This window comes from Pteronotus mesoamericanus, unplaced genomic scaffold (genome assembly GCF_021234165.1).
Source record: "Pteronotus mesoamericanus isolate MK-2021 breed Mesoamerican mustached bat unplaced genomic scaffold, CSHL_Meso_final scaffold_85, whole genome shotgun sequence".
NCBI classification, from domain to species: domain Eukaryota; kingdom Metazoa; phylum Chordata; class Mammalia; order Chiroptera; family Mormoopidae; genus Pteronotus; species Pteronotus mesoamericanus.
Genome location: NW_026555329.1, coordinates 30,071,859 through 30,094,741, shown reverse-complemented (window position 1 = coordinate 30,094,741; position 22,883 = coordinate 30,071,859). Strand labels below are relative to the sequence as shown.

General features: G+C 34.6%; 1 protein-coding gene across 3 annotated transcripts in view; it reads right to left on the bottom strand.

The window, feature by feature from the left end:
- Window positions 1-22,883, bottom strand: part of CACNA2D1 (calcium voltage-gated channel auxiliary subunit alpha2delta 1) — a 551,478-nt gene that overhangs the window by 296,575 nt on the left and 232,020 nt on the right. For all 3 annotated transcript variants that reach the window (XR_008528338.1, XR_008528337.1, XM_054564312.1), the window contains exon 4: window positions 18,148-18,207. Coding sequence is in view for 1 of the 3 variants with exons in the window: in XM_054564312.1 (XP_054420287.1) it covers window positions 18,148-18,207 (60 nt within the window). In the remaining 2 variants the exon portion in view is untranslated. The remainder of the gene's footprint in view (window positions 1-18,147; window positions 18,208-22,883) is intronic.

Genomic DNA, 22,883 nt, shown 5'->3' with positions numbered 1-22,883 from the left:
AGACAATTTATAATCATCAATGAAATACCCTTGACATTTGAGAGAACCGAGAAAGATAACAAGAGCAATTAGGCCATAAAAAGCTCCATGCCAGAGAATCTGATGTTCTACAGTTCTTAGCATTCTTTTGGTATTTATGTACTGTGTGTATTCTGAAAAGAAAAAAATAATTTGATGAAAATGCCATACAATGTGATTATCCATTTGGGGAATAAAATGATTCATGTTTTCCACCATTCCCCATTGCAACCACAAACTAATAACTAATATGAATAAGAATTTAGAATTAAAAGCATGTAAGATAAAAGAAACTCTCAAGATTAAAAGTCTAGGTTGTCAAATTAATAAGTTAACATTATGAATCAGAATTTCAGAGAAAACCGTATAAAAACTGGAGAAAGTTCTGGGAAGCCTCAAGATTAACATCCATTATATGATAATAAAATAACAGAAACATTGATATTCTCTGTCAGGTTGTTCCATTTTTCTTCTAGCCAAAGAAATAGTCTGAAGTCATCTTGAATATATAATATTATGGGTTATTTTCACTCAGCATAAGGATGATGAAAAAAGAACTTAGCATGAAACCATCAAATATATATTTTAGGCTTATTGCAAGTTGGATTTTGTATAATATTCTGAGCGTAACAAATGTTCTTTATTTCAACCCCCCCCCTCAAAAAATTCTCAGAACATAAAAACTCTTGAGAATCTCAAATAAAAGTGTAGAAATGTAAAATTTATTAGATTTTACAATTGTGAGTTCTAAGGTAATAAGATTCCAACATTTATACAAACACTAGTGGTGCAGATTTGTTTTGAGGACATTTTAAAAGCTTAAAATAGCTGTTCCAAATATTTATTTATTTATTTTGCTCAAAGCAAGAATAGAACTGATCAGAATGGATGTTTTGATTTTGTATTCCCCTTGTTATTTAACATTTCAGAGTTACTTGTTTTAGAAACCTTTAAAAACTATAGTTCAAAGAAAAAATACAGCACATTTGCAAGCATAATTGATACCAATAAAATGTTTTGATTATGGCCCCGACTCGTGCAGCTCAGTGGGTTGGGTATCACCCTTGGCACCCAAAGGTCGCCAGTTAGATTCCCCGTCAGGGTACTTGCCTGGGTGGCAGGCCAGGTCCCAGCTGGGGACGTCAGAGAGGCAACCAATCTATGTTTCTCTCCCACATTTCTATTTCTCTCCCTCCCTTCTCTCTCCTCAGTTGGTGAAAGACAAATACCATATGATCTCATTTATAAGTGGAATCTATTCAACAAAATAAACTAATGAACAAAATAAACCACAGGCATGGAAACATGGCGCAGACTGAAAGTGACCAGAGGGGATGGGGAAAGAGCACAATGGTGGAAAGAAGGGGAAGGGACTAGACAAAGAATATGTGTGAATGACCCATGGACGTGGACAGCAGAGTGGGGATTGACTGTGGGAGCGGGAGATGGAGGTGGGATGGGTGGAGGTGAGTAAAGGGGGAAAAATTGAGACAACTGTAATAGAATAAACATGATTTAAAAATTAAAAATAAATAAATAGTGTTGAAACTTTAAAAATAAAAATAAAAATAAATAAAATCTTTTCATAAAACAAAGAAGAACAGAAAATTTAGATAAAATAAAATAAAATGTTTGGTTTGTATATGTGAAAGGTGTTTGATGATGGCAGGCTGTTATACACCTTGCAGATCCCACCTGCAAGCTAAAAAAATATAAGCCAAGTTTTTAAAGAAACTAAATGTGATTGCTAATATAATTTCAATTATGTTTGTTTAAGCCAACACTGAAGGTCATCATAACGTGACTTTATTCATATTTCCTTCATTTGAGCTTGATTCTTATCAAGGACCTGTGTAAAGGCTTTTATGCATAAATTTACTCACATATCAAAATAACCCTGTGCTATTGGTACCAATATTATTCCCATTTCATTGATGAAGAAACTGGTTTAAACATTAAATAATTAGCTAAAAGTCACATAGTTGTAAAAACCAACTTTCTTCTGGCACAATTTTGCAACTGCTATTTTAAACCTGAATTCACATAAAAATTCACATTTTATATCATTTATTTTGGCTAAAATTAATATTTTGCTATTTTTATTTAGTTGTGACTTTTACATAAGATTTTAATGTTGTTGCTGTTACATGGTCACGTTTTTCATAAGTAGTTGGAGAAAAGCAACTCAGTTTTTTCTAATTCAGGTTTGTGTTACCTGTGCTATTTGTCTCAAATATTTGGCTAATTTATTGGTTTAAACATTTTACAGCTTGTTCATTTTAGTTGGTCCTCCAAATATTTGTCACAGAGGATTATAAAGCTATGTTTTCCATTATATCATAACATTGTCTATTGATAAAAATGTCTCATTCCCTTCTATTTAATTTACAGTCTAAAATCTTATTTAGCTATGCATGTGTTTGGGTGACTACAAAATAAAAACAAATTTGTTCACAGCATAGGAGAATAGAGAGGATTATTTGTTTCATAACTTGATTAATAAATTCAAGATTTTTCTCCCTGTAGGATGTGGGTGAAAAATAATGGAGCCAGTCTGTGTGTTGATGAGAAAGTAAAAGAAAAAAAAATTGGCTAAGACAAAGAGGATAACATGAGGAATAAATCCATTGAAAGGGTAGTTTGGAAGGTTAGAAAATGACAAAAATGCTTGAGTTTTAAGAAGTAATAAGCAACTGTGCATGGATGGGGAAGAGTCAGTCATTCCCCTAAATTCCTATAGCATTTTTCTCATATATACTCAAACCCAGTACTAAAGTCCAGTAACAGTTTAAAAAAATTATAGACAAACTTCTCCAGGTTTTCTTGTCATTTTGCTATTTAATTTTTTTTGGGGGGGTGGAGAGAGAGAGAGGGAGAAACATCAATTTGTTGTTCCACTTATTTATGCATTCATTGGCTGATTTTTGTAAGTGCCCTTACTGGGGATCAAACCAGCAACCTTGGCGTATTGGGATGATGTTCTAACCAACTGAGTTACCTCACCAGGGCTTCATGACTTTTTTTTTTAACCTCTAAGTCTAAATGGAAGACCTCTTAATAATTTCTTCTACTTAGAGATGTCTTTTTTGGGGGTGGGGAGACTAAGTTTTTGGTTACAGTATTGTCCTCTCAACCATATCCAGACCCTGTTTCAACAGCTTTCCTGTGTTCTGCACAGAGAATATCCCTGTATGGAAACCAGTCTACAGAGTCCCCAGTCTCTGCAGTCAGTTCTCTGGGCAGCTCCCCATGTCAAAATGTATCCCTGCTAGTGACTCCTCATGGCCTCCTTAATTGCCTGCTCTCATACTTTGCTCCTTTATTTTAAAGCTCCAAGTCTCACCGCAGTGTCAGTCCTTTAGGATGAAAGTTCTCCGAGCCAGGTCTTCAGTTCAAGGAACATTCTTTCTTTCCCATAGCAATATCAGTAAGGACATGGATATATCTGTAACTCCACTAAATTAAATTTTTTCCTGCATATGATATTATTCTCAAGATGAAAATTATCTCTTGGAATAGTTATTTCCCCAGAGCTCGGTTCTCAAAGATCTACAATAAACAGAACTATATATTAGTCTCTACACTCTCCTAAATGTCCTTCCAGCTACAACTATAGAATAGTTTTTTGTTTTGTCTGTTTGTTTGTTTTAAAGTCCAGAAAGGTGTATCAGGGCTGTTTCGGGCACTGAGTAAACCAGGACCTCATGCAAATATGAAGAGAGACATTAGTAACAATAAAAAAGACCCTTAATATTGTTACTCTCAAGCTGACTACTTGACACTTGCAAATGTACCCATTCTAAGTGAATGCAATCTTAATACATAAATGGAATTTAAGTAATTTCAAGGAAGGCTCGTCGTAGTGTATATTATAGACGATGTTAATTTTCCTTCTTAAAGTATAACAACCTACACTTACCCATTAAAAAGCAATATACCAACTTCTTGGAAGAAATAAATCTAGAAGGAAATAGTGCCTCCTCTATTTAAATTATCATTTTTGGAGACTTTCCAAAATGCTAGTCATATTTACATAAACTATTTCATTTAATTTCCAACAACTATTTGGAGATATGAATGTATATAGCAATAGTCATCCAGGCTGAACCTGACCTATGACAATACAAGTTAGGAGTTAGAAACTTGTCAGGAATCTGTTTTTAAGTGTTCATTTGCTGAAGCTCAATTGGTTGTTTCCCAAAGAAAAAGAAATGCATGGCCTAGAGTTCATGGGGACATTGAGGAGATGAGAAAAAGGTAACAACTAAGTCTCTTCAAACTCTTTCAGAGAAAGGTGTTTCCACCCTCACTGACAGGAATATTTAATAAATAATGAATGAGCTGTTTTCTTCAGAAACTTTGTGACACAGGGAATATGAGAACTAGCTTCAAAGTCTTGAAGATTAAAAACCTGTGGGGATGGTATTTTCATTACTGGGTTGTATGGGCTTTTTATATAAATTGGAGATTTGCTCCTTGTCAGCTATATGGTATGCAAATATTTTCTTGCACTCTGTAGGTTTCTTTACACTCTGTCAATTGTTCACTTTGCTGTGTAGAAACATTTCAGTTTTGTGTAATACCACTTGCTTATTTTTTTTGTTGCCTGTGCTTCTGCTGTCACAGCCATAAAATCATTGCCAAGAACAATATCATAAAGCTTTTCCTCTATTTTATCTAGGAGGTTTACAGTTTCATATCTTATGTTTAAATCTTTAATCAATTAGACAAGTGTTGGCAAAGATGTAAAAAAACACTTAAGATGCTACCACATTGTTAGTGGGAATATAAAATGGTACAGCCACTATAAGCAGTATGGAAGTTCCTCAAAAAAATTACAAGTAGAACTGTTACCATAGGTAGCTAGTTGGTTATTAATAAAGGAGGGGAGCAAATGGAATCAGACATTAAGCTTAATAAACTAGGGAACTGCATCAGATATTAAGCCTGACTTTCTACAAAGTTGTAGCATTCACAGATACCCAGGGGAATGATACATTCTCTGCTGAAGAGACTTAATCCACCAGCAATCTTGGAGCAGGAAGGAAGAATCAGCTCTCTAATTTCCCCAGGAGACAACTGGTCCAGTAGCAAGATTATTGGGGAGAGGAATAAAACAGTGGGGGAAATTTCTTTGTCAGGTGGCATATACAGTAGAGACCAGGTGACAAGGCAAAATGTTAAGGCATGCACAGTAGGAGCCAAATGGTGACTGACATAAAGGGAGGATTCAAATGTGGGAAAAGAACTGGATAGGATAAGGGTGTGAAGCCCAACCTACTTCCTGGGTTCCTCCCTATAGGGGAAGGCCCAGCACAAACCTGGGAAACCCAGGAAGTAGGTTGGACAGTCTGCATGACAAGCCTGCTTGTTCCTGAACTAAGAAAACAAGCAGAGATTAATCAGGAATCTCAAAGCAGTTGCTTCTAAACTGGCCAGCTCTCCATATTCCCTAGGGTGTATTTTTTACTTTCACCCCAATATATCTTACTGCTATGCTTAAACTTCTCCCATGCATATGCACTTTGAAATTCTTTTCTTGCAACACTGCAAGGACCCATTTTCACAGACAACAGAACTGCCACAAAGTCCAGCAATCCCACTTCTGGGTATGGGTCCAAAAGGGTTGAAAGCCTTGGCAGAGTAGTTCAGTTGTTTAGAGCATCATCCCAATATGCCAAGGCTGTGGATTTGATTCCTCATCAGGGCATATACAAGAAGCAACCGAGGAATGCATAGATGAGTGGAACAACAAATTGAAGTCTCTGTCTCTCTCTGTCTCTCTCTGTCTCTGTCTCTCTTTCAAATCATTTTTTTTTAAAAAAAGGCTCACATCGAAAAGGTTGATGATCTCGAAGAGATATTAGCAATCCCATGTTCATTATAGCCTTATTCACAATGGACAAAATATTGAAACTACTTAAATGCCCATCAACAGATTAATGAATAAAGAAAATGTAGTATATATTGGGTTGGCCAAAAAGTTCATATGGATTTATCCATAAAATAAAAAACATATTTTTCATTTTCACCAATAACTTTATTCATTTGGATATTTTGAGTATGTTGGTTATCTCCCACACTGTGTAATATTCATTGTTCTCAGTTAATGTTTCAATTTGATAGCTATCAACTTCAATTGGTCTTCCTGACTGAGGAGCATTGCCCAGTGAGAAATGTTCAGCATGAACCTTTGCAAAGCACTTTTGGAATGTTCAGTCACAGCACCTTCTCCATACACTGCAAAAATCTTTTTTGTGTGTTTCAGCTGCATTTTTACCTTTCTTGAAATAATAAAACATTATATGCTGAAAATGTTGCATATTTTCTTCCATCTTAAATATTAAAATGGTGATACAAAAATTCACCAAATTTGATAAGATTTTTTTTAATGCACACTGATATGACAGTTGTCACAATACAATCTAACAAAATTTTTTCAAATGAAGTTAAAGACAACTACGGTAAGAGCTACTAGAGCCATCTTATGGAAAAAAACAAAAAAACTTTTTGGCCAACCCAACACAATCAATAGAGTACCATTCTGCCCTTAAAAAGTAGAAAATTTTGCAATATGACAATATGGATGGACCTTGAGGACATTACGCTAAAGGAATTAAGCCACATACAAAAAGACAAGTAATTCATGATTTCACTTATATAAGGTCCCTAAAATGGTCAAATCAATAAAATCAAAGACTGGATTGGTGGCTGCCAGGGGCTGAGGGTAGAGGTAAATGGGAATTACTAAATCAATAGGAGTGAAGTTTCAGTTTCAGTTAAGTAAGATAACTATGTTCTGGAGATCTGCTGTAAAATGTTGTACCAGTACTCGATAATAATGTATTGTACACAAACTTAGTTTAAAAGGTACATCTTCTGTTATATGTTTTTAGCATAATTTTTAAAAGGAAAATTTTTCAGTATTTTGCTCACAATGGATTGTTTTTTAATTAACTCTGATTTTGAAAAATATTGCATGAAAATAGTACTTACCTACCTTTAAAAAGAACCCTCTGGGTTTGGAAATAAGAGTCATTCTTCCTACTTCTCCATAGAGCCCATAGGACTCTAGCTCAAAAGCTCTGCTGTTTGGGATGCATAGGGTGACAACATCCTGAGGAGAACAGTGTCCTCCTATTGGAGGAAGGTTGACAAAAGAGCACAAGGGTAACAGGAGCTGACAGATGCTCAATGGACTAGGTGAATATCCATCCAGGGATGTATGCCAACCTGATGGCAAAACCCTGAGTCAAATCCTGGGATTTCTTGAAAATATTTTCCTTGGTAGAGAAACAATGCTTACACAAGCATAGAAAAACAATTATTGACCATCTAACAGAGATCATTATTATGGTAGAGACTATAGAGCTATTAAAGAGAAAACCACAGGCCCAAAATGATGTCAATCCTGTAAAAGTCCAAGACAGCAAACCTAGATTCAATACCTAATGTAACTGCAGTTTCAGTCTCTCCCAGAAATATAATCTTAATCAAGCAGTCTGAATTTACTGATCAAGTACCAGTAAAGTAATCTGGCATCTGGGCTCCCTCCACTACCCCACCCCAATAGAATAGGAAATATTTTTGCCATTCCCTTACTCTCCCCTTTCTCTCCCCAGAAGATGTCCTGGTCTAAAAATGATCTTTTTCCTATTGTTAATAGCTCCCTTGCCCCAAGCTTCTTCATATTAAAAAACAAAAATCCATTCTGCACAGCCCCTAGAGGGTCCTTCCAGTTGCTAGATAGGATGCTTCCTAATTTATGAATCGCTTAATAAAGCCAGTTAGTTCTTCAAAATTACTTGGTTGATATTTTTTTAACAGAGCCGAGAATTTTGAGATAAAGAAATTGATATTCGACAGACTATTTTTCCAAAATCTCCTCGTCAATTAGTGATAAAGCCAAAATTTCAAATAGATTTCCATAACTGCAAGCCCAGTTTCCTGTAACCATGGCTGTGGACTTACATATTCAAGAAAAACAATGAAGTTCAAACAAATATTTTATTATCTTTTCAGTAAAATTGACAATGTTTACATTAAAAACAGGCATCTCAATACTACAAGTAATTATTTTTTATAAAATTACCACATATACTATTGTCTATTATGCATTATAATAAACTACAGTTTTCTTAGTAATACACTAGCTATAGCTCTTATCCCCAGGAAATTTACATTTTAGTGCTGAAAAAAGTGGAAAAAAGCAAATTATACAGTGAGTACATACAAAAATAGGAATGCATATTGGGAAATATAGAGCCATATGAAAGAGACAACAAATCCTATATCAAGGAATCAAACACAAAAGGAAATTAGGGAGAAAGAGGAGAAAATTCTAGGCAGAGATTATCAAAAGGTCTGAATGTGAAGGAGATAGTATCGTCTTAGGAAAACATCAAGTATATTACGGGCACACTGTTTTGCAGTTAGAATTTCAGGAATGTGGGAATAGTTGCTGCAGAGATGTTGCAATAAGAAATAGGGAAGGTAATGTAAACATAAGAATGTCCAAATCTGTAGTGAGTTTTTATGAGTTTATCTGAACCAAACTAACAACATATGGCAGAGCAAGATCTCAAATGCTCCTGAGAGAAGGAGTTTTGCAGCTTCTTTTATGCATTTGAAACTGAGGGACCATAATAAGGAAGATTCTATGGTGGTGGGAGAAAGCAAAGCAACGATTGGATTACAAAATAGTTAACAAAATCAGGTGCTCTCTTGAGGGTGGGTATGCTTATTTCAAGAAAGTGTGTTAACTTGAATTCACAAAAACCACGGTGAGGGCTTGCTTAAGGCAAAGATATACCTTTTACTAAAAAGCTACATGCTTGAGCCCTGGCTGATTGGCTCAGGCAGCTGGAATGTCATCCTGTAGACCAAAGGGTTGCAGGTTCAATTTCTGGTCAGGGCGCACAGTTGGGTTGCAGTTTTGGTCCCCAGATGGGGAGCATACAAGACAACCAATTTACATTTCTTTCTCACATCAGTGTTTCCCTACTTCTCTGTCTCCCTTCCTTCCCCTCTCTCTGAAATCAATAAGCATGTCCTCAGGTGAGGATTAAAAAAGACATGCCTTGGATATGACTATCTACAATGACTTGCCCAGTTCAGGATTTATGATCAGAACACCCTGTGAGGTTACTTTCCACAAAACCCCTTTGTTCATTGACAGTAAGATGAGACCAGTTCTTGAAGAATCTGACATACCACTTACATTAAAGAGTCACTAAAGATTTCTTTTCATCAGTGTATTTCTTTTATTGTTAATCATTTTTTATTTTTTCATTACAGTTGACATACAATATGGCAGTTTCAGGTTATACTTCAGTGATTAGACATTATATAACTAAGTGATCATCCCAATATATCTTGTACCCATCTGACACCATACCTAATTATTACAATATTATTGACTATATTCCCTATGCTGTACTTTACACTTCCATCACTATTCTGTAACAATCAATTTGTACTTCTTAATCACTTCATCTTTTTCATCCATCTCCCCAGCGGCCTTCCCATCTGGCAACCATCAAAATGTTCTCTGTATCATGAGTCTGTTTTTGTTCTACTTGTTTGTTTTTTTAGATTCAATTGTTGATAGGTATGTACTTACTGCCATTTTATTGTTCATAGCTTTGATCCTTTCTTCTTCTTCTTCTTCTTCTTCTTCTTCTTCTTCTTCTTTCCTTCTTCTTCTTCTTCTTCTTTCCTTCTTCTTCTTCTTTTCTTCTTCTTCTTCTTCTTCTTCTTCTTCTTCTTCTTCTTCTTCTTCTTTTCTTCTCCTTCTCCTTCTTCTTCTTCTTCTTCTTCTTCTTCTTCTTCTTCTTCTTTCCTTCTTCTTCTTCCTCCTCCTCCTCCTCTTCTTCTTCTTCTTCTCCTTCTTCTTCTCCTTCTTCTTCTTCTTCTTCCTCTTCTTCCTCTTCTTTCTTCTCCTTCTCTTTCTCCTCCTCCTCTTCCTTCTCCTTCTTCTTCTTAAAGATGACCTGTTAACATTTCACATAATACTGGTTTGGTAATAGGAACTCCTTTAGGTTTTTCTTGCCTGGGAAGTTCTTTATTTGTACGTTGATTCCAAATGTTAGCTTTGTTGGGTAGAGTAATCTTGGTTATAGGTTCTTGTTTTTCATCACTTTGAATATTTCTTGCCACTCACTCTAAACTGCAAAGTTTGTCTTGAGAAATCAGCTGACAGTGTCTTCACAGTTCTCTTGTAAGTAACTAACTGCGCTTCTCTTGTTGCTTTTAAGATTGTCTATTACTTTTAGCATTTTAATTATGATGTGTCTTGCTGTGGGCTTCTTTGGGTTCACCTTGTTTGAGATCCCGTACTTCCTGGATTTGTATGTCTATTTCCTTCAGCAGGTCAGGGAAGTTTTCTGTCATTATTTTTTCAAATAGGTTTTCAATTCCTTGTTCTTTCTCTTCTCCTTTTGGCACCTACATGAACAAATGTTTGCATGTTTGAAACTGTTCCAGACACTCCTTATGCTATCTTTATTTTTTGTGTTCTTTTAGCTTTTTGCTGTTCTGATTGGGTGTTCTCTGCTTCCTTATATTCCAAATCGCTGATATGATTTCCTATTTCATCTACTCAGTTGTTGATTCCCTGTAATTTATTCATTTCAGTTAGTGTATCCTTCATTTCTGTGGTTCCTTCTTATGGTTCATATGTCCATTTTTTATGCTCTTGAAGTTCTCACTAAGTTACTTGAGCATCCTTACAAACATTGTTTTGAACTCTGTTTCTGGTAGTTTGCTTGACTCCCTTTCATTGTAATTTTTCCAGAGATTTCTCCTGTTCTTTCATTTGGGACATATTTCTTTCTCTTTGCATTTTGGCTGCTTCCCTATGTTTGTTCTGTGTATTAGAGAGATCTGGTATATCACCTGGACTTGGTAGAGTAGCCTTGTATAGTAGGTATCCTATAGGACCCAGTGGTACAACCTCCCCAGCAACCAGAGCTGGGCACTCCAGGTGCACCACTGTGTGGGCTGTGTACACTCTTCAATTGCAGTTGAGCCTTGATTGCTGTTGGCTTCATTGGGAGAGATTTGCTGCCAGGCTTACCAGCTGCAACAGCCATGGAGGAGCTACTATGCATGAGTCGACCCTATGGAGCAGGACTCACTTCAGTGGGGCTTTGGTGCTCACTGAGTCTGCCCTTGTGTGTGTGGCTTGTGGAGATGATAGGGTTGAAATCTAGCATGGCCTAAAGCTATCCACCAGGTACACTGGTTCTGGGGCCTCCTGGGATACGAAAGGTCAGCCAATGCTGCCCTGCCTGGGGTCACCTGGCACAAGCTAAGCAGTGATCTTCAGATGGGTGTTACTTGTGCTGGGCTTAGAGGGACCCAGGAGAGGCCAAGCTGCAAACCAAGCCAGCTGCTGCTAGTACTAGGCCTAGGTTCATTTAGCAAGAGATTCAGGTTATGCAGAGGCCAGATGTTTCTTGCTTGGGAGATGTTGGGAAAGTCCGAAGTATGAGGCAAGAGAGGTCATTTGTATGAAAAGGAAACTGGAAATAGCTTGAGTGGGTCCACAAGCTGGCTGAGGTGGGGTCTCAAGGATTCACCAGAGCGTGGCAAATTGTGTAAGCCAGGTTGTTGGAGACTGAGATATGGCACCTGCCTTTTGGCTCGGTGGTTGGGGGAGAGTGGTCTTAGAAAAGGAAAGATGGCCTTTTCCAGCACCTTTGTCCAGCAGAAAGCTGCCTTCCACCAGCCCTGGTCCTAATGCTGGATAATTCAGTTCCTTCCCATGTATCCCTGGTCCCTTTCAAGCTGCTATTCACTGATGGAACTCAGAGGGAGCAAGTCAAGCAAGTCCATGCACAGGCCCTTTAAGAGGAACTGCCTGAGACTACAGAGGCCCACGTCTCACTCAGCCACAATCTCAGCTGGTTTTTATAGCCAGAGATGATAGGCACTTCTCTCCTGGCTCTGGAACCCTGGGTTGGGATGCCTGGTGTATAGCCGGACACCCTCATGCCTCAGGGGGGCCTCCCAATTTTTATCTGCCACTCCTTTGTGTGGGGCAAGTTTATTCCACATCTCTACTTCTCATACCTCTCTCCATGTGGCTTCTTTAAATCCCTAGTTGTATGACTCCCTTTCAGCTAGATTTCATGTGGTTCTGAATAATGGTTTTTCTGTAAATAAGTTGTAATTTTGATGTGGTTGTGGGAGGATTCGAGTACCACATTTACCTATGCTGCCATCTTGACAGGAATCTGAAGATTTTTCAATAAAGAAATGAAGTGGAGGAAGTTTGTGGAATAAATCTTTGTAGACTGTACCTATATGTAAATTTCAGCAATCTGTAATGCTTGTACAATTTCTTCATTTGTATTTCTTTTGTAGTTAAGAAAATACTATAAATCCCCTCTTTAGTGCAAATAAGTAAGGTCCACAATTTTTAATAAAATGCAATGCAAAGTACAGAAAAGTTGATAAAATCACTACATTTAAAAAAATGTATATGGCACTGTCATTTAGCACCAGCTGTTGAGAGTAAGCAACTCTAATTTAAACATCAACGGGCATAATTCTGGGTGTTCTGCGTGGCTAAAATCTTTAGAATTATGGCAGCAATTCTAGGAATCTTCCAATAATTTAGCAATATTTTCATTAGCTCAGTCCCAAGTTACTGAGGTCTTGAAAAACGTAGAGACCAGGTATTCACCTCACCACTTCCTAAGTCACAGATACTGTCCTTTCCAATTTCTACCTTCCTTCCTGAAAGGAGGACATAAAAGGAAAAAATATACCCAGCTCCATTTAGATTTAAATTTGCACGAACCCTGGATAATCATCATGATGCCCTACTTTAGGGGGTTCTGCTGTACTACAATGTGACCTTGGCCTTAATAGAAATAATACAGAGGTCTGGAAGATCATAAGAAAGCATTAAAAACAGTTAAAAATATTATTGGCTAGGTAATTAATGAATAAATATTTTAATTCTTCTGTTTTTCAGTATAACAAATAAAAGTGTTATCCCCCAGTATAACTAACAATTTAAAGCCCATGCTTACTTTTTTTCTCCTCCACTGTTTTATAGTGCTCTTACCCTGAGCATTTATAAGTATGCATAAGCAAAAAGAGAAAGACAACATGAATTTGCCCGAGTCTTCTCCATTAAATTGGTTTCCCACAATTTAGAGGGAAATCAATTTTTCACTGCGGCTCCTTTCCATCTATCTTAATGATGAGGAAGGACTGACAAGAATCTTAAAAGAAAGCAGCAGTAAAAAAAAAAAATTGATCATTTCTCTACATAGAAGTGTTGCAGAAAAAATATTAAACTATGCAATGTTTTGATTCCAAAAGGGCAATTCAGCCAAAGGTAGAAACCAAGATAGACTAATGATCACTTCGATGATATATTAAATTCATTTATTTATACATTAAGACAAAACACCAGTCCCCCACTTTTTTTACTGCCCTCTTTTTAATCACTAAAAATTCAGCTCTCTCCTATCCAGAATTTACACCAAATTATGATTTAAAATAGTGTTTATCTTTATACATTGTAACCAAAATAAATAAAGTATGTTTTTATGGTTCACATGTTTACAATTGTTTGTGCTGCAATCAACAGAAGTAATGCAATTCCATGAAATGAATAGGACACATAAAATAATTAAATATATAATATCAGAGCCTATTAATTGAACTCATATAAACACAAAATTATAAATATTACTACATTTAAAGCAGCATTTTTCATAATGAGATTTGGACAAAGTGATTATATATATATATATATATATAAAAAATAGTAGGCTTACAGTTGTTCATATAGAAAAACACATCCGGGTTATGATTATTACAATAGCTTTATTAATCTGTGTTTGGTAGACTTACAACTGTAAACCCTACTTTTGCCCACCCCTGTATATATAATTGAAGCTAAGTTAGAACTAACATCCTCACTGACACTCAATAACATTCAACTTCACCAGAAAAATTTTCATCTTCTAATTTAGTTTCTCTGTGGAGCTGAAGCTAAAAACAGCTCCTCAAATGTTTTAATTACTGGCCAATTTCTGGATGTCTGTACTATGCCTGCACAGTAACAAGCTGATGCTAATAACCCACACATAAAGATCCTACTTATTAAAATACAAATTAGGCACCCCTTATGTTTATACATGTGTAAGTACATTTAATATTGCAGGCTTAGTGGGAAACAAAACTGCTGTAGTTAACCAACCATTGCAGTACAATCAAATGAGATTGCAAATGCAATTGGAAAAGATCAGTTCTGTAGAAATAATAGCAATTATTTCATGTGGAACAATTAGTTTTCCAAGCTCTTTTTCCTTATCCCACCTGACCTTAAAACAATAATTTGTCCATCATAAGTGACACAAAATGTCACCTGTAACACCAGTAGTTTGATTGAAGACCAGAAAGGCAGCTGGCAGACATAGCTTATTTACAAATACCACTTTAAACTAGTAAATGCATGACTGCGTAAATCTTAATCCATTTAAAGTGTAAGCCCTTTTTTTCCTTCAATTTTCATTCAGTTGGGAATTAAGCTGAGGGAGAGTGTGAATTACATGATCCCTTTCTTGTTCCCAGTATTTTAGTACTTTGCCTTTTGTTCTTGTTGTTTGTTAGACTTCTCTACATTACACAGTAGGGAATGTTAATCAACATTCTGCCTAAATAGTATTAATAAAACTTGCCCACTTATACTTGAGGGAAGGATCAGAATATTATAATTCTTTTTGAAATGTTAATATACCTCTTAGAAAATTATATCTGCCTTCTAAATCATCTTAGTATTAAATTATTAAAGGATAGCATTAAAGAAATATTGCACTGATGCAAATAGTTAAATACCTCAAAAGATCAATGTCTATAAGTTTAAAAGGAGGACTTTAGTAAATATGGTGGCAGTTAACTTCAAATTAAACACTTTTAAGTGTTTAGTTAATATTGATAAAAGTCTGCAATTGTTTTGTGTGCTCTCACAAAATAAGGGGAGATTTAATAGTGATGATTTCTACTATCCAACTATGGCCACTCACAAATTTTAATTTGATTGTATAAATGGCCTTGAAGGAGTTGTTTAACCTTCTATATATATAAACTGAAGCATCCTCTAGTTTATCAACAAAAAAATGGGGGTGGGTGAATGAGTCTTATTTTTGCACTATTTACTTATCTGAGTCTGAAGTTTAGGCAATCCTATTCAGGTCCCATCTTCAAATACAAAACCACCACTATCTGACCATTCTGTCACCTATGGTATTTCAAAGGGAAGGGCTATTATAAAGACTTTATCTATGACTGACATACTAAGATATGGAAAATATCAGTTCTCAGTGTGCAAAATGTGACAGATATGTGTCCCCTGAAGATCGTTCACAGTCCTTCAAAAAGGACTAAAGAAATTAGTTGACAGAGCTCTGAAGTGGCCTAATTTGTTTTCCCTTTAACAGTCTCCTTTAATGTCAATCAATATGTTCATATGTCCTAAATAAATTGTGAGGTAGTCTAGAGGGAAATTAAAAACAGAATTTGTTCAACAATTTTTCCACACTGTGGCTACTACTATTTGCTAAGAACTCTTAACATTTACTGGGTAGACAATTTATTTTTCTATTTTACCACATAAGACTTGGTAATGGCTTTTGTGTCAATGTGAAACTAATTTTTCCTCTTGCATAAATATTTCTAGCAGTACTTTGGTTTGGATATAGCTACTGAGAAAGTAGATAATAGGAGTTACATTGCAAGGTAATTTTTTCCACATTTTGATGTCTGGCAAATAACAATACAGCTTCAAATTGCTGGTGCATTATAATTTAATTGGCTTCTTTTTTCTCTTTCTGACAAATACATAAATGATAGAGAACCTTACAATTAATGATGTCTTGGATTCAATAAAATATTGAAATAGCTAACACACATTGAAAGTTTTTGTGACATCTAGAATGGTCACTGATTACATCTGTAAGGAGAAATAAATCATTGCCAAATGTTAATTTAGTATTAATCAGTTTGATAACAGTTTACAACATATCTGGGAAAAGGAATTTTATATCCATTAATCAGTAACATAATAACTGAATTAAAAAATCCATTATATTAATGGCATTACGGCATCCTTACTTGACAAGTTAGTTTTTACATTATTCCTTAGAAAACAAAAAAAGACATACAATTAATAAATGGCTATGTGAAAAATTATCACATTCCATTAATTCAAAGAAAAGCTTTTTGAAAGCAATGGAATCTATATATAAAAGAATATGATCTGGATAAACTTGATCTTGGGATTCTCAAAATTACTTATGATTTAAACTAATACAATCAATTTTGCTACACCAATCCTAGCAAAATATATGGTCTTGCTTCACATCTATTATGACTTTACATTGGATTTTACTATGTCACCTTAGTTGGGGGAAGATTAGTTAATCAAAATGATACTTACTTGGATAAATTAGTGTAGCTTTTCTTTTCTTTTCAATAAACAAAAGGAATTCAAGTTTCATTTTATTTTATTGTAAAATCTTCAGTGGATGAGCTTAAAATTTGCCATCAATACTCAAAAAGATTATCTTTTTAATTTTATCTCTGATTTTTTCTTTATATATCAGGGATGACAAATTGATCCTTTTTAACCTACCTATGACAAACAATTGTGGACCAAGCCAGTATCTACATGATACTGACAAATCAAGCAATGTAATCCATTTAGGGAAAAAAAACAAACCTACAGTAGTTAAATAGAGTCTTCACTTAGTAAACTAAAAGTTTGTTTAAGAAATATTAATTTGAGGAAAAGACGGTAAAATAAATAATATCAGAAATGTCAAGCACAGAAGATGAATCATTTTCACATAAGCCAATAAATATCAGTTAGTGAATTTTCCTTTCCTATACAATATAATGATAAAAACACAAATTAAAAGTACTAATTAATGAACCAAAATTTAGTGTTCTGTTGAGGCATAACTTTCTCAGCCTACAAATCTGAGACTTGAGTTTTGCAAAACATTCAAAGACAATTACATAATACAATCAAGTTGTCCCTCATAGTCTATTTCTATTTTAACATCCTCAAAGTGAATTGTCTGGAATGTACCTATGACCAGAAACAAACAGAAAAAAATCAATATAAGTGAAAAAGTCAAATACGTAACAGAAATATTTTAACTAACTATTAGATAGACTTTTTTCACTGTCTCACCTGGCTGAAAGAAGATAGACACATGACAGATAGATAGATAGATAGATAGATAGATAGATGATAGACAGATAGACAGATAGATAGATAGATAGATAGCACTCATCATAAGAATAATTTCTGCTATTTGTATACTTAGCACAATGGTTCTTGGAGTACAGAAGTTAATACATGGAAAAGTTAATATTAGTTGGCATTTCCAAAAGTAGGCCAGAGTAGGTAAAGGATTACTTCTAGCAAAAGTAGAACAAATTAAATTTTAAGAGGTTTAGTATATTCTCACTTTAATCACATTGCCCACCATCAAAGTGATTATAATATGCATGTCACGTCTCCGAAACAAAGTGTTTAAATGCAACTTGTTTTCAACTAGTATATTCATATTTACAAAGTTCACTTGGATATTGTAATTTAATGTTATTTTACTATAATTAACTTTATAAATACCATTGAATATGGAAGAACATGTCAATGAACTTTTAAAAAAATACAGAATACAACCAGGAACATTTTGAATAACTTAATTGGCCCTGACTATCCAAACATTTTTTTTTTAGATTTTATTTATTTATTTTTAGAGAAAAGGGAAGGGAGGGAGAAAGAGAATGAGAGAAACATCAGTGTGGTTGCCTCTAGTGCACCCCCAACTGGGGACCTGGTCCACAACCCAGGCATGTGCCTTGACTGGGAATTGAACCAGCAACCATTAGTTCGCAGGCTGGCACTCAATCCACTGAACCACTGAGTCAGCCAGGGTGACTATCCAAAGCATTTTTTTAAAGCAACAAACTAGCTGTTTTCTGCTCTTGCAATACAATAGGATTTCATTGCCAAAATATTTTAATGCAATCATTACTATACAAACACAACAAATCATCTGTTTAAACCAACAGGTAAAAAAGTGTCCTTACTGCAAAATCCTCCCTCCACTGGTGGGCTGCTTGAACTTTCTCCGCTTCCAAAGCCAGGCGCTGAAAAGAAAACAATAAATCTTAGTACTCAAATAACCACATGAATATGTAATTGTTAGAGTACTTGGGTTTTCAAATCAATTATGAGGATGAAATAAACAGAAGCAACTTCTTATTTATGACTCATAAATTCTAAATAATTTAGTAATCTAACCTACTAAAGGTGATATACAGTATGTGCATTTATTGTAGCTTTTAGTAATATAAGTGAGATACCATTTTTCAATACATTAAGTTCATTAGCTCTGCTATATCGTTGTCAGTAGTGTCCTCTTCAAGTGGTTTTTATCAAAGACTAACATTTCATTTTCTACAAAAAGCTGTAATCAGTAGAGTATATTAATCTTGGTAAATTTTTGTTAGTACATACCTTTATAGCACATATTTCTATAAAAGCAGAAAGCAAGTGACACTGAGAAATCAATAAATGTGTACTAAGCACTGTATTAGGCATCTTTTAAATAGTGTAGTTAGGGGGCTTTTTAATCAAAAGGCACAAAAATGTAATAATTTCCACCTTGCTGAAGAACATTCTCAATAGTCCTTACAGAGATGATCTGTGAGTAGAAGCAAGCTGTCACAGTCTGCAGAGCTACAAATGGCTTTATTTACTTTCACTCTTGGAAACTAAATGAGTTAGAGGATTGCAGACTGACTTATTTTCCTAGGTTGGAGATGAGTTGTCTACTATATCAGTCTGCTAATCACTTTTTGTGGATAGATTCATTCTTTTCCATTCTCTGTTTTTTAGATTTTTCACTTTGTATTTCCCAGTGTCACTATTACGTTCTCCATTTAATAAGCTTTTACAAGAGACAGGAGCATTTAGTGATTAAAAACACAAAGATGAAACCAGACTACCAACCCTGCTGCATACTAGCTGTGCAAACTTGGGAAACATTAAGTTCCTTCTCCATTTTCTCATGTGAATAATGTGAGAATCTGCCTCATGGATTGCTAAAAGGATTAAATGAGTTATATATAAAGTGTTTAGAACAGTGCTTGGCAGACAGTAAGCACTACGGGTAATAGCTATCTAGCTCTGATGAGTAATTATGATTTCATTTTCACTCTGTGTCCATGTGAGAAAATAGCTCAGTGTGTGGATCTGCAGCCTGCCCCACAACACAGTTAGAGGATACCTACAGAAACAGGACAAGTATAACATCAAACATAACAAATGTGACTCTATTATACCCATTTGTTAAGAAATACATGATCAGGTTTGGTTTCATTAAAAGTATAAATCTCATACTGGTTCACTGGTTCATGTATTTAATCTTTCTCAGAGAACTAGTTTCAGTGAGTGTTCTTTCTGTGCAAGTCCGGACAACACTGAATAATGGAAACAACCCTTTAGAGCAGTTTATATATTAGTGTATTGACTTCTATTCCCTGCTACTTAATATAATCTGTTCATTTTTCTAATATTTATTATGTAGGTATTATCCATGACTACAAAATATTGCCTAATGGGAGGTCTCAATTTAAGAGTCCCCAAGGTGAATTAAAAGGAAAATTCTCCAGCATGCTTAAATGACAAAGATTTCGATTATCAGCTACCAGGGAGAAGTGGAGTATAATAAGAGCTAGTAAACGTTAGAAATTGTACCAGAGAGAGAAAGCAAGACAAGGTTCTTTATCCCTACAAACCCAGAGCAAAGCTAAAAGAGCAGTGCATTTATTTCAGTAGTAGTGTATCACTCTACTTTTGGAAACTCAAATTCAGTGTGAAAATGTAGCCCAAAAAGTGAATAAAAATGGAAGCAATTTATTTATTTAAAAAAAAACAAAACCTTCAGTGTGGGAAGATAAAGAAAGAAAAGACAAAATGAGAAAATAAACATGAAGGTGTATTCTCAACAAAATTCAAAATATAACCCTTCAATATAAAAATAGCTGAACATTCATATGTATGGAATAAATAATAAACTTAAACATGAATTTAAACAAAATACAGGATAAAATATACGTTAAATTTTTTTTAGGTTCAGAAATATTAGCGCTCTAAAATGCCTCTATGTTTCAGAGAGGACCATTAAGGTTCTCCCTTTTACAATGCACAGAAGAATGCCGCCCCAAAACACGGAACACAGAAGGAACATTCGGTTCCAGTTCTCAAGGCAGAAGCTCAAACTCCAGCAAGCTTGTCTCTGCTCTAGAGACCATAAAAAAGTACAGCTTAAAGGCTCTGATCCAGAATCACATGGCTTATAACCCATGTAAACATAACCCATGCTGAAGCTATAATGACGCTAATCATCACAGTTTATTTTTAGAAAAAAAAATAAAGAGGAATGAACAATGGCAACAAACTATAAGATAATTCATCTCCAGGGAGGAGAGTCCAAATCATCTCTATTTCTAATATATATTTTTAAACACTATTTTTATGGAGCAAATGTCATTTGTTACAAGATTCAGAGATAGTTTTAGAAACTTAAAAAGATATAGTTGTATATAAGAAAAAATATATATTAAAAAGTTGGTTTCAATCTCAAAAGTTGCCAAATTTTATATTCCTACCTTGGAAATCTAAAAATATGTAGTCATGAAATGCATCTTCTTTCTTCATGAAGAAATTAATAAAATAATTTTGAATCCAGCAAAATTCATGATAAAACATAATTCTGACTTTAGATACTTAAAAAGTCTACCTTGAGGATTAAAACAAATAGTTACTGATGGTGATCTTTCTTGTGGCAAAAGACCAGCTAATGTTGACTTATAGGAAACTGACATGTCTTCTGGACACTTCAAGTCCCTAATTAACTTCTATTCAGGTCAAGTGACATTTTTCTTTAAAGCCAATGATCGCCCATTAAATGTCACAGGCAAATGTGTTAAGACTGATAAAATTCCTACCTAGTAAAATGTGAAAATTTGCTTGGTAGAGCATTCCTACTTCCATAGTTGGCTATGTAAGTATAGTCTGTAACAATAACATTTCAGAAAAAAAGAAAATGTGTTTTTCCTCATTTAATTTATAGTAATAGTAGCAATCATTAAAATCAGACCAAGCACCAGACAGAAACAAAGAACCCAGCTCAGCATAAACACCTGTGACAGACAACTAAAACTTAATTCTGCTCATATTAAGACAGACCAGAAAGATTCATTAAATGGCTTCATTATAAATGAAATAGCACACATGTATCTAAAAATCCTTTGGATATAAAACGATAAATATATAATAATGTCATAGATATATAATAATACATACATCCCTACCTATCTACTGGTTTGAGCATTTAAAATGGAAAATTATTTTAACGACTTTTTAAGGACTCAGAGGTTATCAAAATGGACTTGAACCTAAGCCTTCTGATTCCAATGCTAATGCTCATTCCACAAACTTTACAAACTTTAGTCTCCATTAAATGCATCAAAAGTGTTAACATCACTTGTCATTCATAGACTATATGAAGACAAAGTACTATCAACATCAAAAATACCAGTAGAGAACTATTTCAGGTTAATGAGAAATTTCCCAATGAAATTTTAGAAATTGCAAAAGACTAAAAACAAAAAGCATTATATATATAATATATATTTATAATGTGTGTGTGTGGGTGTGTGGGTGTGTATCACCTTTAGAAATTTCTTTACATAGGTCTTGTCCTCAAGTCCTGTTATCCTGAGAGACTATTGCTAATCAGAGAAAAAGCTTTTGATATGCAGGGATCTGAAAAGAAAAAAACAGAAGTAGAGAATGGAAGCCTTTTTATCAGATCAGGGAAAGATCAGCTCCCTTGAAGGCCTATTCATTGTCAGCCATCACTTTTTGACATGTTTTTATCTCCTCCATTCTCATTGAATTCTGTCAGGTTATAAGAGTCTAACCAAAGCACTATAATTATAGAGTGTATAAAGAAATAATTCTATCATTCTCCTTAACAATACCTAAATGTATTTTCTCTTGGAAAGAGACTATTTTCTAAACCTGTAAATAATCTGCTTCCCACACTGTAAGTTAATTGCAGATGAAAGATAAAAGAAGTTTTCTGAAATATTTAATTATTAAAAATGTTCTTTTGATAGCTTTGAAAGGAAACTTTCAGGGATCATGGGACAGTTCAGTTAGACTTCAATAATGTTGATATTCATGTTTTTCAAGAACTGGCTTAGAAACATCACTCAAGGAAACATCTCTAATTCAAAACAATTTATTTGACTAGCGTATGTCAAGACTTTTCTTCTTAATATGAAGAAATATAAATGCCCATGGAGGACATGGTGGTGATTAACTGTGCGAGTTGGGGGTTGGAGGGGTAGGGGTGAGCAACAGGGGAAAATTGGGACAAATGTAACAGAACAGCAGTAATAAGTAAATAAATAAATAGTAATTGAGCTCCACAATAGACTAATCCAAGTAAAACATTCATGTGATTAATGTTCAATTAATTAACACCCAATAAAAAATAGCAAATCATTGTATTATGTCCTAAAATCATTTTGACAAATTTTTATCATTCTAATGAACTCTGCCTATCTTCATCCAATGTTCTTAACATAACAAAACAATTAGGATAAACAATTGAATGGTCTAACAATACCTATTGGAAATAGCAGATTTAGTTGAATAACAGACTTGCATATTTTGAAGAAAAATGTACAGGTAACAATCATTTTGGAACTATAGTATAATCATGTGCTTTTAAATGAGTCAGATCTGG